The sequence below is a fragment of the Siniperca chuatsi genome, linkage group LG4 (genome assembly GCF_020085105.1).
Source record: "Siniperca chuatsi isolate FFG_IHB_CAS linkage group LG4, ASM2008510v1, whole genome shotgun sequence".
Taxonomy (NCBI): Eukaryota; Metazoa; Chordata; class Actinopteri; order Centrarchiformes; family Sinipercidae; genus Siniperca; species Siniperca chuatsi.
The window spans coordinates 11,382,648-11,396,009 of NC_058045.1; the positions used below are offsets into that span (position 1 = coordinate 11,382,648).

At 41.2% G+C, this 13,362-nt stretch overlaps 1 protein-coding gene across 1 annotated transcript; it reads left to right on the forward strand.

Moving 5' to 3' along the window:
- Positions 1–2,987: 2,987 nt before the first annotated feature.
- On the forward strand, positions 2,988–11,583 carry LOC122875367 (circadian-associated transcriptional repressor). The gene is made up of 6 exons (XM_044194359.1): positions 2,988–3,146; positions 5,458–5,917; positions 6,299–6,374; positions 7,091–7,169; positions 9,058–9,184; positions 10,060–11,583. The coding sequence occupies exons 2-6, from the start codon at positions 5,498–5,500 to the stop codon at positions 10,450–10,452; spliced, it is 1,095 nt and encodes a 364-aa protein (XP_044050294.1). The 5' UTR covers positions 2,988–3,146; positions 5,458–5,497; the 3' UTR covers positions 10,453–11,583.
- Positions 11,584–13,362: the final 1,779 nt, after the last annotated feature.

Sequence of the window (13,362 nt, forward strand, 5' to 3'; positions counted from 1 at the left end):
AGCCTGCTGATTGGTGTCCCAATTTAGAGACACACTGCACGGTGTAAAGCCAACACACACACACACACACACACACACACACACAGACACACACGTCACTATAGGTCCAGATTTGGGTACAGGACAGCATATGGCCCAAAGCCAGGGTACACCGAGCTGAGTCATATACACAGCTCATTGCAGGGGACAGCTGCTAGTAAGACGAGACACACACAAACATGTTCCTGTGCCAGCAGCACCCAAACACTCTCACATATACACCTGTATCCACTTGCAGCAGACTTGCAGGTAAGAATACGTTCTCTCACTTTACAGCATGCATGTAAAACGAGGGTCAACTGAGGCTATCAATGAGCGCTCCACACTCCAGTGAATATTTTCATTGGCTAGCTATTGTATTAGACACGTCACCCTGTCTGAAAATGAGAAACAGATTTTGCAATGTCTCAAACTGTAAATTCTTTACACATGCATGAAACCCTCAACAGGCCACAGGGCTTCCAAACTTTCTCTGTCCATAGGGTGAGGTGTGGCGCTGATGCTCACCCACGCACACGTGCTGCTAAAAGTAAGGGTTAAGGCAGATGTTCAATGTATGCCCTATAATAAAGTGGACGTGAGGCCCTGATTTGGCTTTTATTTTTTATGAATGAGAGCGGGAGACATCCAGTCTCTGTGGGATACAGAATCAGCCAGCCTCTCTGACAAATTGAAAATCACAGTGCCAGTTTGTGTTGTGTGACTCATCTCAGATGCTGACAGGAGAATGCACAGATAAAAGAGTTCCCTTTGTGAGGAGATTGCAAAATTGCTGCTGTTGTTCTTTATGTTGATGACAAATTGCAGCACAACCAAGAGCCAGATTATTGTTAATACATAAACTTTCCCAGAGATCACACAGAAGATTTACTTAAACATTCAGAACAATCTGCGGTTTAACAATTAAAAACACTTTCACCAAAAGACACTGGAGTAGCTCTGCTAATCTGTTACTTATATAAATACAGACACTGTTTTCTCTACCTTTTAAACTGTATCTGGGCAGTTTGTAGTAGTGCATATATGTGCATGAAATATCTCTTTGATCCAATAAAAAATTGTAGATGTCTGTTTCCTGTGCTTTGAAGTGGATGTGATGTACTCTCCACAGCGACATGGAAGACTTGAAGACAAAAAAAGGAAATGAGAATTGCTGGGAATCTGTCAGAAGCTCTCAGTCGTCACAAAGTCTGGGGTCGTTGGAGGATATGGGCCTGGGGAGCAGAAGGACGGGAGACTGATTATGTTTAAAAGATTGCGGCGTTTTACAGGACAAAATTCAACATGAGTGGCTCGCTATACCAGCAGGCGTGTCACCTCGACCGGCTTTATGGGTGCTCTGGTGTCTGTGGAGTGCATTCTTCACGGCAGGATGTTATTAAAGGCACAGCAGCAAAGAGTAAACCCACCATTAGGACCCTGGGCTGCTGGTGCCCTTGTCCTGCCTGCTCCTCACTTTGACAGCAACACATAAAACAAAAGTAGCCACATTCGCTCCTCTATGATCACTTGACCACAAAATGCTCTTAGAGTCTAATTACCATGATACAGGCTCATTTTAGAAAGCACAGAAGACAGTCCAAGAAGTCCTTCTGCATTTTATGTCAGACAGAATTGCACCCAGTCTTTGGCTAAACATCTCACATTGCTTTTTCACATATGACCTGTTTGCTCTGCAGATACAAGGGAAAGAAATGTGTTGTTTTAAATTCTGTTTGTCCTTGTTGTCAATTGAGGGAGATGAGGAGAGGAGGCTGGTTATGCTTTTAGAGTGGGTGTTTCCCAAACGCATGTGATCACGTTTGCTGTGAGAGGGTTCGTGACTCACTGGCTCCAGGCTCAGGATCCTCGTCTGGCCTCTGACAGAGTGCTCCCTAATAACACCCTCTCAGGCAGTCAAACAGAGGTCTTGTGAGTCATGCTTTTATTGTCACTGTGTCCACATCAAACAAAAAAAGATTTAGATTGAACACACTCTGCATGTCTATTGCACCTTCTATTACAACTAGTTTTGCTTGTGAAACGATTTACGTATTAGGGTTTAAAGGCTGGAACTTGTAAAGATGAGCAATATGAAATAAAGATGAATTCATCTGATCATAATTCATATTAATTTATTACTCACATTTTAGAGAATGCTCATGACTCATATACATGCAAATTGAGAGGTGAACTTCAGTTGTAGAAAGTAACTAAGTACATTTTTGCCCAAAGCTATAGATATGAGTTACTTTTTACATACAGAACATATGATCACTTTTTAAATTGTGATGCACTAATAGATTAAACTACCCAAAAGTATTTAAAGCAGTTCAAAGTAGCTCCACCTTGGCCAACTACATTACTAATCACATTAATGTGTTAACAATAATGATCCAATACTATAATAGTATAGTAACATTGACATGTTATATCACATTCTGCCTAATGAGTATTTTTATTTTTTATACTTTAAGTACGTTGTTGTTTGTTGAGTATTTTTGGTGTGGTATTGCTACTTTTACTATCTAAACGTTCTCCACCACTTATACTAAATTTAGGGAAACGACTAGAGCAGACAATCCGTGTTCAAATGTAGTCTGCTGAAGTGTCCTTGGGCAAACTCTTACATGAACCATCACAATTGTTGCTGAAACTGCTGACGGCGCCTTTACTGCTCGGCTTACTGACATGCCACAAGCCAGGCATCATCGTCCAGATGATATAATGAGGAAGAATGCCTGTAGAATGACCAAACTAGCCCTGGATTGACTTTTTCGCCCCAGCTGCTGAAATGAAACCGATCCGCGTGTCCACGTGTTTGTGGCATTTCCATGTCATTTGCATATGTAAACCGTGCTCGCCTATCGCGCCGCGGCTGCACGAAGAGAAGAAGCCGATTTGTCAGTCGGAGGCGTTTGAGGAGCAAATGGGAGAGCCGGTCCCCGCTAATCCCGCCCTCCCAGACACGTTGCCTTGGGAGAAGCAACACGGGCCGATCGCTGGCTGTACCGTCCCCCCACTCACACACCGCACGTCCAGCACATCAGCTGCTCTCTGCCCGACAGTCCTGCTGGATTTACCGCCGAACAACGGGAGAGTTTAACCAGCCGCTCCATCCTGGGAAGGTAGGTTACCCTCGCTGATCCGCATCTCACCTTAATCATCAGACCATCCTGATAAACATCAGTGATTATAAATGTGTGGAGGTAATTTTATTTCTAAAATCATCCACAGGAATTCGACTCAGACATGATGATGGCAAATAAGCAAACAGTTTGTGTCGAAGGATTAATGATATAATATGACAGATAAAGGCGTGACAGTGATAATCATTCCTGTCTGCGTTTGTGGTTTTATATAATCCAACAGTGCATGCTGCCAAATTTACTATGACTGATGAGGAAGTCTATTGTGTCTGTTACCCAACTGATTTCAAACCTGCATTTAGGCGGATAGATCGAAACACTCACTTTGTAATTTTATGATTTTTCTCTTGGGAAAGATAGTGATGTTTGATCTCTGGAAGAGGGGATTATTCTCATATAATTCATGTTTATCACCGTTTTTTTTTGTGTGTATATGTGAAGTGGTGGGCATCTCTATTCATGTGCCCCACCTACACAGGTAGATGGAGACGTGGAGATCAAAGGCTATCTGAGTATGAGTGTATTTTATCAAAGAAATGTGTGTCATAAAAGCATATCTGTAACTAGAAGCTGTTATCAGTAGTGCAGCAGCAATTTAAATTTCTCTCTGAATCACTGAAATACTGCAGGCCTATGTGATGCATTCAAAGGCCCTGGACTGTGGTAGTGTGCATTGTTTTATGACAGAAATCAAATTAATGCTAAAATGAAGTCATGGCACTCACTTTATACCATAAATAAATTATATATATATATATATATATATATATATATATATATATATATATATATATATATAATAAAATAAATAATATTGATAATATAATAAATAATATATAATATATACAAAGTTTGATAACTTTGCACTCGCAGATGTCCTGAGTTCTATTAGATAATATATATATTATATAGAGTTATACATTTAGTTATACATATTAGACCTTTGTGTATTACTTTATACTTGTGTGATGTTGTTACATTAATAAAGCACCATCTGGTAGAAGATACATATTAGTTTAATCAAATCTTTGATTCCAGACATCTTGAATCTTGATACTGTATAATTTCAAGCTCTCAGTATTTGCATATAAAATACACTCAGCATTTTATTACAGCTGTTACCCCCTGTTGTGTGGTTGCCCGGCCACTACACAAACATTTTCTTTGCACACTGTTTTGTTTTCACTAAAACTGGTCAACTGTGGTCTCTCCTTCCCAGGAGCCATATTATAACCTGAATTTTTTTTTTTTTTATTTGGTCTTTTCTGTGTTATGTTAGAGCTGGTAAAATCAGTAAATCTCTGCTCCACCCTCCTCTGTAACAATAACATCAGACCTAGGGAGCAATTAACTTTCCGACCCTCAAACTTCACAGGAGACAGGAGACATGCCAGGTGTTAACCACTCAAAACCAAAAATAATCCTTGTACCTAAAATGCTGTTCTCACTTCCTTTATCTACTAACCGCTGATTAAACATAAAGATCCCACAAGCAATTAAGCATCTGTGCAGATCATTTTTATTCACGAGGCATTCTTTGTGTCAGTCACTCATTTTGAACCCCCACACACACACACACACACACACACACACACACACACACAAGTGTCACATGTGTTGATGGGAGATCTGCAGTCTGAGGCACTGGTCGTCATGGTGGCAGACCCCTGCCCCCTTTGAATAAACATGCCAACAATGTTTATGAATGATTGTGCTGGTAGCAGCTGGCAGGCTTGCTGATACAGCCTGAATGGCGAAAATTACTCCAGCTGGCTGATTGTAAAATGGCGAATTTTTTTTTTTCTTGTGTGACGTCATGATGTGGAGATTTATAATGACAATACTTGTAAGAGACAAAGATTAAAGTCCTTGAGTGCTTGAGGGCTTTGCAGGATCATTGTGGACACTAGGATGTTTGGTGTTTGCTTTTGATGGTGGCTAGCCCGTGTTTACTGGCTCAGGTGTTGCATCTGCAAAACAAACAGGTCATTGTGGTCTCAACAACTGTGGTCTCACTGCCACCATCTGCTCAGAGTGCTCTGCTGTGTCTCTACCTTTATTCATGCCTGCTTGGTTAGAGGTGCAGGGTTTTCACCTGCAGTGTTTGCCCAAGAACACTTCAATAGGATATTTTGGCTGTTGTTGCATATATTTAAACTGTTATATGGCTCGAATTTGTTACTTTTTAGCTACAGTTGTCTACTTCTCATCTTCATCACTGTGCTACCTACTGCTTTTTACGCTTTGCTGTATTGTTGAATTATAGTAACCGTGACTTTCTGTCTGTCAGGTCAGTGATGGTCAGTGCTAGCTAGAGCCTGCAGCCGAGGATGTCTGCTACAGATTCGGACAACTCCATTGACTGGCTGGCTAGTGACAATAAGGACAATGAGAGCGAACAGGAGTCTGACTGTACCAAAAAGCACAGCCAGACAGAGGCTCCTCAATCCCCCAGCACCCCGCCACACCTGGGCCCGTCTGACAGCAACTGCCGCCAGTGCAGCGAGGTGAAGGAGGGCATCAGTAACTGGAGCAAGGTCAGGGAGGCCTCCAGTCGGGGATCTCCCCCCAGCTGCACGGAGACATGGGACAGCGCCACTGGACTGTGTCGAACGCAACAAGGAGAAAAAACGAATGGCAAAAACACTCAGCAAGCACTGAAGAGACCTCACAGCTCCACAGAGGAGGGGTGCGAGGAACGGCAGGTCATTACCAATGTGTCAGAGAAAAACCGAATTTTCAGCAGCAAGGTGAGCACCTCAGTGATAAATATATGTCAGTTACCCACAGGAGGTGGTTGACAGTGTCAGCAAAACTAGAGCATGCCCTATCATCTAGATTGGCTCCCCTGCTGGTTTTACAGAGTGCCTAATGCATGACATTTTCCAGTAAAGATGACACTCCCATACAACTTTATAAGCAGAATTAGTCATGCTTTTCTGAAGAACTAGAGTCATTCTATCATAACAGAACAGTAGGGAGTGTTAAGGTGTTATCTAAATCATGTTGAGCAACTTTTATAATAAAATGAACAGCAGTATGTGGAAGCCAGTTTGATATCAGATTTGAACAGGATTTGAACATGTTTTGACAGAGATATCACCTACAAACTAATCTATTTTGATTTTCAGTGCATGGAGCTACAATGCTACATTCATCCACTGTCATCTATCTTGAATGGCCTTCGTTCAGGGAGATACAGAGGACGTAAGTCGCACATTTAATATCTTTTCTGTTTTTGTCTTCAGAAGAATCACAGTAGATTCATACTATTAAACACAACCGTTTCCTACACCTCTGTCTCTCTGTCTGTCTCTGCTCCTGTTTTTCTTGTGTCTCAGAGAAAACAATAGACTGGATAGACAGCGTGCCACTCTATGGAATATGTGTCCCTGAGATTTGAGAGTGTGATTTCTGAAACATGTATTGTTGTAGGACTATCAAGTAACCACAAGTATTTCCTGTGTGTGTGTGTGTGTGTGTGTGTGTCTATCTTTTAGAATGGAGCTAATTTGGGGTAAAGGTTCACTGTTTCAAAATGTCCCTTTTAAGAGTTAAATGTTATTTTTATAGTTGTGAAAAAGCAATGTCACACTTCAGACTTCCTTGTAAATTAGCTGCTTGGCCGAGGCGAATGAGAACATACTGTACCACAGTCTCCAGTAAAGCAGCTGCTGTTTGTGAGTCGTCTGATAGGCATTATAAGGGTCTCTGGAAGGTATCGCCATGTTCAGACAGGATCTGAAAACTGCCTCATTTGGGATCTTTGTCAAACCCAAACCTTGTGTGACCCAACACTTCCTGGCCACAGAGGAGGAGTTCCCTAACACACACACATTTCACACAACCCATATGCTCCACAGACTCAGCCCTGCTGTCAACACAGTTCCTGTGGCTCATAGTACAACTTTCTTCTTTTCCAGGACTCAGCAGTTTCCAGGAGAGTGTGGCCATGGACAGGATTCAGAGGATCATGGGTGTCCTGCAGAACCCTTGCATGGGGTAAGTGTCCTCAGCATGGCCCACATACTGTTATACATGAATCTTAATCAATCAAATAAATTTTATATGGCTACATTTATATAGCTCTTTATTCCAAAGCGCTGTATAAGGATTTTGCCATTCATTCAACCATTTATGCTTCCTCTGATCAGATTCAATACAATAGCTAGAAATTGGGTTTGCTGTCTGTGGATCAAAATGGTCTACAACATGTCTGGCTCACAGCAGGTTGCACTGCGAGGAGCTGCTACCCCCACACATTCAGGATAAATTTACTGCAGAAATGGCTGGCTCTCACTGTAGCTGGGCATCTTGTTAAAAATGTATCAAGCTCCACTGTGGGAGCAGCACAGTTGTGTCTGCTTGATTAGCTCTCCACTGGCCAGATGGTATAATGAAGGATGGTATCAGCCCTCTAAAGGAGAAAGTCTTAGTCCCTGTAATACAATCATTTTTTAAATGTTTTGATAGTTTACATTTGTTTTACATCATAAAATAGCAAATTTTATGGTATAAATAAGAATACTTTCTAATAAAATGTATATGACAATATACAGTATAACATTTCTGAAAAATGTACATATAGAATAATAAACTGATGTCATGCGCCATTTACTTGACATTTTAATAGACAGAAAACTAATGCAACTAATAATTATGTTCTTTATTGATTCATCACTCGGAATTTATTAATTTTGTCTATAAAATGAGTCCAATATGATGTCTTCAAATTGCTTGCTTTGTCTGACCAACAGTCAAAAACCTAATGGGATTTCATTTACATTGATAAAAAAAAAACAGATCATATTTGAGAAGTTGGAACCAGTGATTATCAATTATCAAAACTGTTGTCAAGCTATTTTCTGTTGATTGAGTAACCAAACGATAAAAATAATCATTTGAGCGCTAAATTGGACAACAAAATTTTATAGAATAATAACACATCATGATCATATCACCACAATGTGATTCCACTGAAAGTCTATAAATGAAATAGCAACTTCATGTACCATTTTCTTCTGAATTTAAAGCTGCACTACTGGTACCTGTATGGGAAGCAAAGTCTGTCTTGTCTTTGTATCAAGGTATACTAATATCAAATAAAGTGCTGCTAAGTTTGGCACAGACTAATTGGAGCCCTCGCCCACCAGCTGCTGCCTTCATATGGGAGACAAAGAGTGGGTGTGGCAGCCTCCCTGCAGACAGCCAGGGCAGAGGCTGGAAGGTGGACTAAACCCCTCCTTCCCTCCCTCCGCCACTCCCTGTGCCTGCTATGTGTTGCCAGCTGGCAGCCCCTGCAGCAACACAATGGTAGATAGGATCAAAGTGACTTTTTTAGCAGTCACTGTTGCGGATAATCTTTCACATGAATTTAACATGCTCTGAATGGAGTATAGCAGAAAGGTCCTGATTATATGACATGGGCTAATCCCCTAAACCCAACCCACCATCTGATTTTGATGGGTGGGAGTTAATGGGAAGTTGCTCTCTGCTGCCCAACTCCAATGATAACTGCGTCACCATGACTAGTTTATGTTCATAATGACGCTATTGGAAGACCGTTGTGGCGTTGGTGTTTATATTTAGAGGCGAGCAGAACTGTTATACATCAGGCCACATGCAAGCTCAAAACATGTGAGAAATGTACTTAAGACAATTTCCCCTCCACACATAGAGCACAGTCTCTGCTAAGTGAGTGTATATGTTCACTCACTGTTCAAGATTGCTTATTTCCTGTGTGAGCTTGATGGAGAGATAAGATTTCAGAGAAGAGGTTGGCAAGATACTTGATAGATTACTCAGATTCACGCATGATGGCATGAGTAAATATTTTTCTTTCTCTCTCCCTGTTTCTTTCTCTCCACCTCTCCATCTTTTACCTTTTCAGGGAGAAATATATTAATATCATTCTCAAAATGGAGGAAATGCTGAAGAGCTGGTTTCCTAATGTAAAACTCCAAGACCAACTCGCTGTCACCCAGACAGAGGAAGCCGTTCCTACCAAGAAACTGAAGGTAAAGTTAAAAAAAAAAGCAGAACTGTTGTGTAAGAACTCTTCAGTTAGACAAGGCCTGCTGCCAATAACCTATGGTGATGACGCAGTGAAAGAGGGACTAAAATATCTATTATTATTTAATCACAGGTCTGGGACAGGGAAGGGAGGATTAAAAGCTATTTTTGCTGAGGTATTACTGTAGTCTCAGGTTTGCTAAGAACAATGACAGAGGAGAAAAGATAATCTTGGAGGATTGTCCCTAAAGGGATAAGAAAGGTCAGAATACTCTGGAACATTCCTTTGCATTTAATTGGTGAGGATTTATTTCTGTGGCTAATCCTGACACACCCTCCAATAAACAGGAATTTCATGTACCATTTTATTTTCAGTCACCACAAAGAAGCTGTTTTGCACTTATATAACTGGTCATAATGTTAGTTAAAGCTGCTATAATCAGTATTTTTATATTAACAATGGATGAAATTAATATTCATAATGTGAAAGGGGTCGCTCATCGTGACAAATCCACAGAGAATTATCACCCAATTCTGTAGTTCTTAGCTCTACAGAGCATTTTAGTTTCTTTCAGCTCATTGTTTTGGTGTTACAGCAGCAACTTTACTGTTTTGGTTCAGCCTCATTGCTCTCATCAGTGTTGTTTGCAGCCACAGCAGGCACATGTTTTCAGTGATAATGCTCCAATAAACCCAGTGTACACTTCCTGCCCAGCATCAAACAGCAGACTGATTAGGTTAGCACCTAGCTAGTGAACATAATGGAACAGTTAGCTGCTAAAGAGCCTGATGTTTTTCTCAGGAGTTGTGGGAGACCATTGTCCCTGAATAATAAGCTACAAAATAAATTAAATTAAACTGTGTCCTTCTTTCCCAACAGCTATCTCCAATGAGCACCACTGCAGCCGTGAGCCCCGTCACCATAAGTGATCTCCCAGCCGGCGCCAAAGCCCTGAGAGTCACCGACCTCACTCCTCCTGGAGCCTACTCCGCCAGTAACGTGAAGTGGCTCCACACATCACCCATCTGCTCCCCCACAGCAGAGCAGGCCCAGGCTGGCCCCAGGCACCTGCTGTCCCCCAGAGACAGAGACCTAACGCAGGACAACTCTGTGTCCTCCAGCACAGACAGCCACACTAAGACAGACTTGGTGCCCAGAGGCCCTCCGCCTGGCAAAATCAACGCGCCCTGTCTAGAGAGGCTCCTTAAGTCGACAGAAAGCATCATCACCCGCAAGGGGACGGGGGGTTTGATGGACAGCAGCTGGTCCTAGTCCACACAGAGGACTGCGTGTCCAGCTATAAGCACCGCACCACCCAGCCTAGCCTTGCCCACCCTGCTGGGAGTCAGTCAGCTTGCTTAGCCCATTCCAGCCTTCGGGGGAGACGGGAGCATTAAAAAGGGACGTCAAAGATTCCTCTTTAATGTGGAAGGAGTGAACATGTTGTACTCTCTGTAGGGGAATGTGCCCTCTGACATGACAAGTGTCTGCTTTAGTTCCCTTTTGTTGACTTATCTTTGTTTTTTGTTTGCACTCTTGAATAGTGTGTGTGAGAGTGGGAAAGATAGATTTCACATGGCTTGTAGATGCAATAATACAGTTTGAGTATCTGTGAAACTGCTATTATGCCTGAAAGGGAAAGAATTGCAAGAGTAGTTTGTGCTGGAAGGGAGTATTTCAGATATCCAGACATGTCAGTGGTCTACATATTGTTGTGCTGAAAATGTGGGTGAAATGTGATGTTACTACCCCCCCCATGACTCCACTCTTAAGTTTATTGATGTGACTGTTACTCATTTGTATACTTTATAAATAAGTCTTTTGGTACAACTGTTCTACCTCAGTGGGCACCACGTCACAGTTAGTGAGTAGGAATGTGAACGCTACGCTAAAAATCTGGACACCTCACCAGATCTGCAGTGAGCCACCGACAGCGAGGTTTGCAGGACGAATCGTTCTGCTTGTACAAACAGAGGATGCTCTCTCCATGGGGATGCTCTTGTGGTTTGACTGGTGCCATTGTAAAGAATGTCAACTACAGATTTCTTTTTTGAGTCTCCCAGTAGAAGGCTAACAGTGCCTGTAAGCCGGTTTGATAGAGAGAGAATTGTTCAGAATACCTGCTCCTCTGTGGGATGTACAAATCAGGAATTCTCATTCTCCTGCCATTTTCCTGTATCGAGTAAATTATTCAGATCTTGCCAACTACTTTCTGCGGTGGAGTAGAACAATTCTTTTATTTTGCCACAGAACTGGACAGTATGGTAGACCAGCAGAGAGGGACAAGGTATTTCTCTGTGTAGATCTTACAGAAAGGTTGTTGATTTACCCTGAAAAGTGGCCTTTATAGTGTGAAATTTTATACTTTCAAAATAAATGTGGTTATATTTGTTTGATGCAAAATGGCTACAGATTGTTTTATTGTGAATTTTCTTAATACAGGCTGATAGAAGTTAAATGAAAAACCTTAAATGCAGAGAATCAGCAATTGTCTGGGTTTTGGGGGTTTTTTTGCTCTTAAATTTCCCCAAAAGAAGCTTTACTGTTTAATGAAACATTTTCCAAATTGATTTTGTCACAATTATATTATATATCCCTTTCTTCTAATGTTCTTCAGCTCCTTCACCTTTATGTTGAGTGAAATATTCAGAACCACTTTGCAATAACACAAAAAGGCTTATTTTAAAGGGTAAGACACAGTGGGAAAGACCAACTGTCTTCAGGAATCTGAAATAGCTCTTTGTAAGTCTCAACTAGCTCAATTAAGTATCAAGAACCCCAAAGAAAGGTTGCTATCTGATTTATATCACAGTTATAGGATGAGTCAACTGGGAACACTCAAAGGGAGCTCACTTCCAGAAGGAATAATAAGATTTATTGTTTGTAAGGCAGGATGTAATTTTCAGTACTTCAGTTCTGCTGTACAGACGAAGTGAAATTTCTGCTTTCACAGAAGTGCAGTGAAATGTACCAGCTCAGTATCACTTCACATTTCTCAGAAAGTGTTGCTGGCGCGGAGAGAGAAGGTGTTGTTTTTTTCCGTACGTACACTTATCTGCTTTCACATGCCTGTAAAGCCGACAGCAGAGTTAAAACTATGTAAACCGCCTGTACGACACAGAAATTGACAACTCATGTAATGATATTGATAGAAGTAATGATAGATATATGAGCATCAATTTCAGTAAATAAAAAGACATCACAGGAATGCCTTAGCATGTGTAAAATATCAGGCAGATTTGAAAATTCTGCAAATTGTTTCAGAAAATGAGAAGATTATGATTGTGCTGTATTACCTTTTAGTAGAAGTTAAATGTACTTTCTAAAGTTCTGTGTGATACAAGACACAATTTTCTACTCCTACTGCCTGGAGCTGTGCAGAAACTACACCAACACTGGCAACAGACACAGTATTACTGCTAACACGACTTGTGTCACCAAATCTAAAACTGAATACTGCCATCTATAGATGAAAAGGTAAACATCATGAGTTCGTCCTATGTTGCTTTGCAAGCAGAATCTCTATAGGTTTATCCTTCATGGAAAAAAGCACTGTGGTTAACACAGCGTGTCATGAAAGCAGGTTTCTTCTTTTTCTTATTCTCATTTGGAAAATACGCATTCATGAAAACTGCAATATAATTCTGCTTTGGAGTCACTTTTATTTGTTAAAGGCAACCTTGGTGAATTAGAACATTTTTGTGAAACCACTATGATACCCCAACTATGGATTCAGTTTCAGTCAGTTTGCCAGTATGCCAGACCCATTTTATTCTCTTCTGTTGGCCTGTTTTGGTAAGAACATAGTGCGTTCACAGAGGGTGAAAACAGAAGTTTGTGGGAGTACTGTGGCCTGGAAAACAATCTGTCAGGAAGTTAAAGAGAAAAAAAAATGGTAGAGGTCTACCTTTTTTTTTTTTGAATCTGAATTACTCAGTATAGTCACATGTCTCTTTTTCCAAATCAAAAGGGGTGATTGGCAGGAGGTAAAGGGGTCAATTACCCAAACTGCATTATTTCAGCGTTGCCGCCCCAGATACCATCTCCCAGGGCAAGGCTAATGGTCTGGACTCACATGCACAGACAACCTGACAGCATCAATGTCCAGAGACATCTGGTACAGAGCTGCCTCGCACTCACCCTGAAAAGGGAAGCTGTTATGAATGTAAGGAAGAGCTGCAT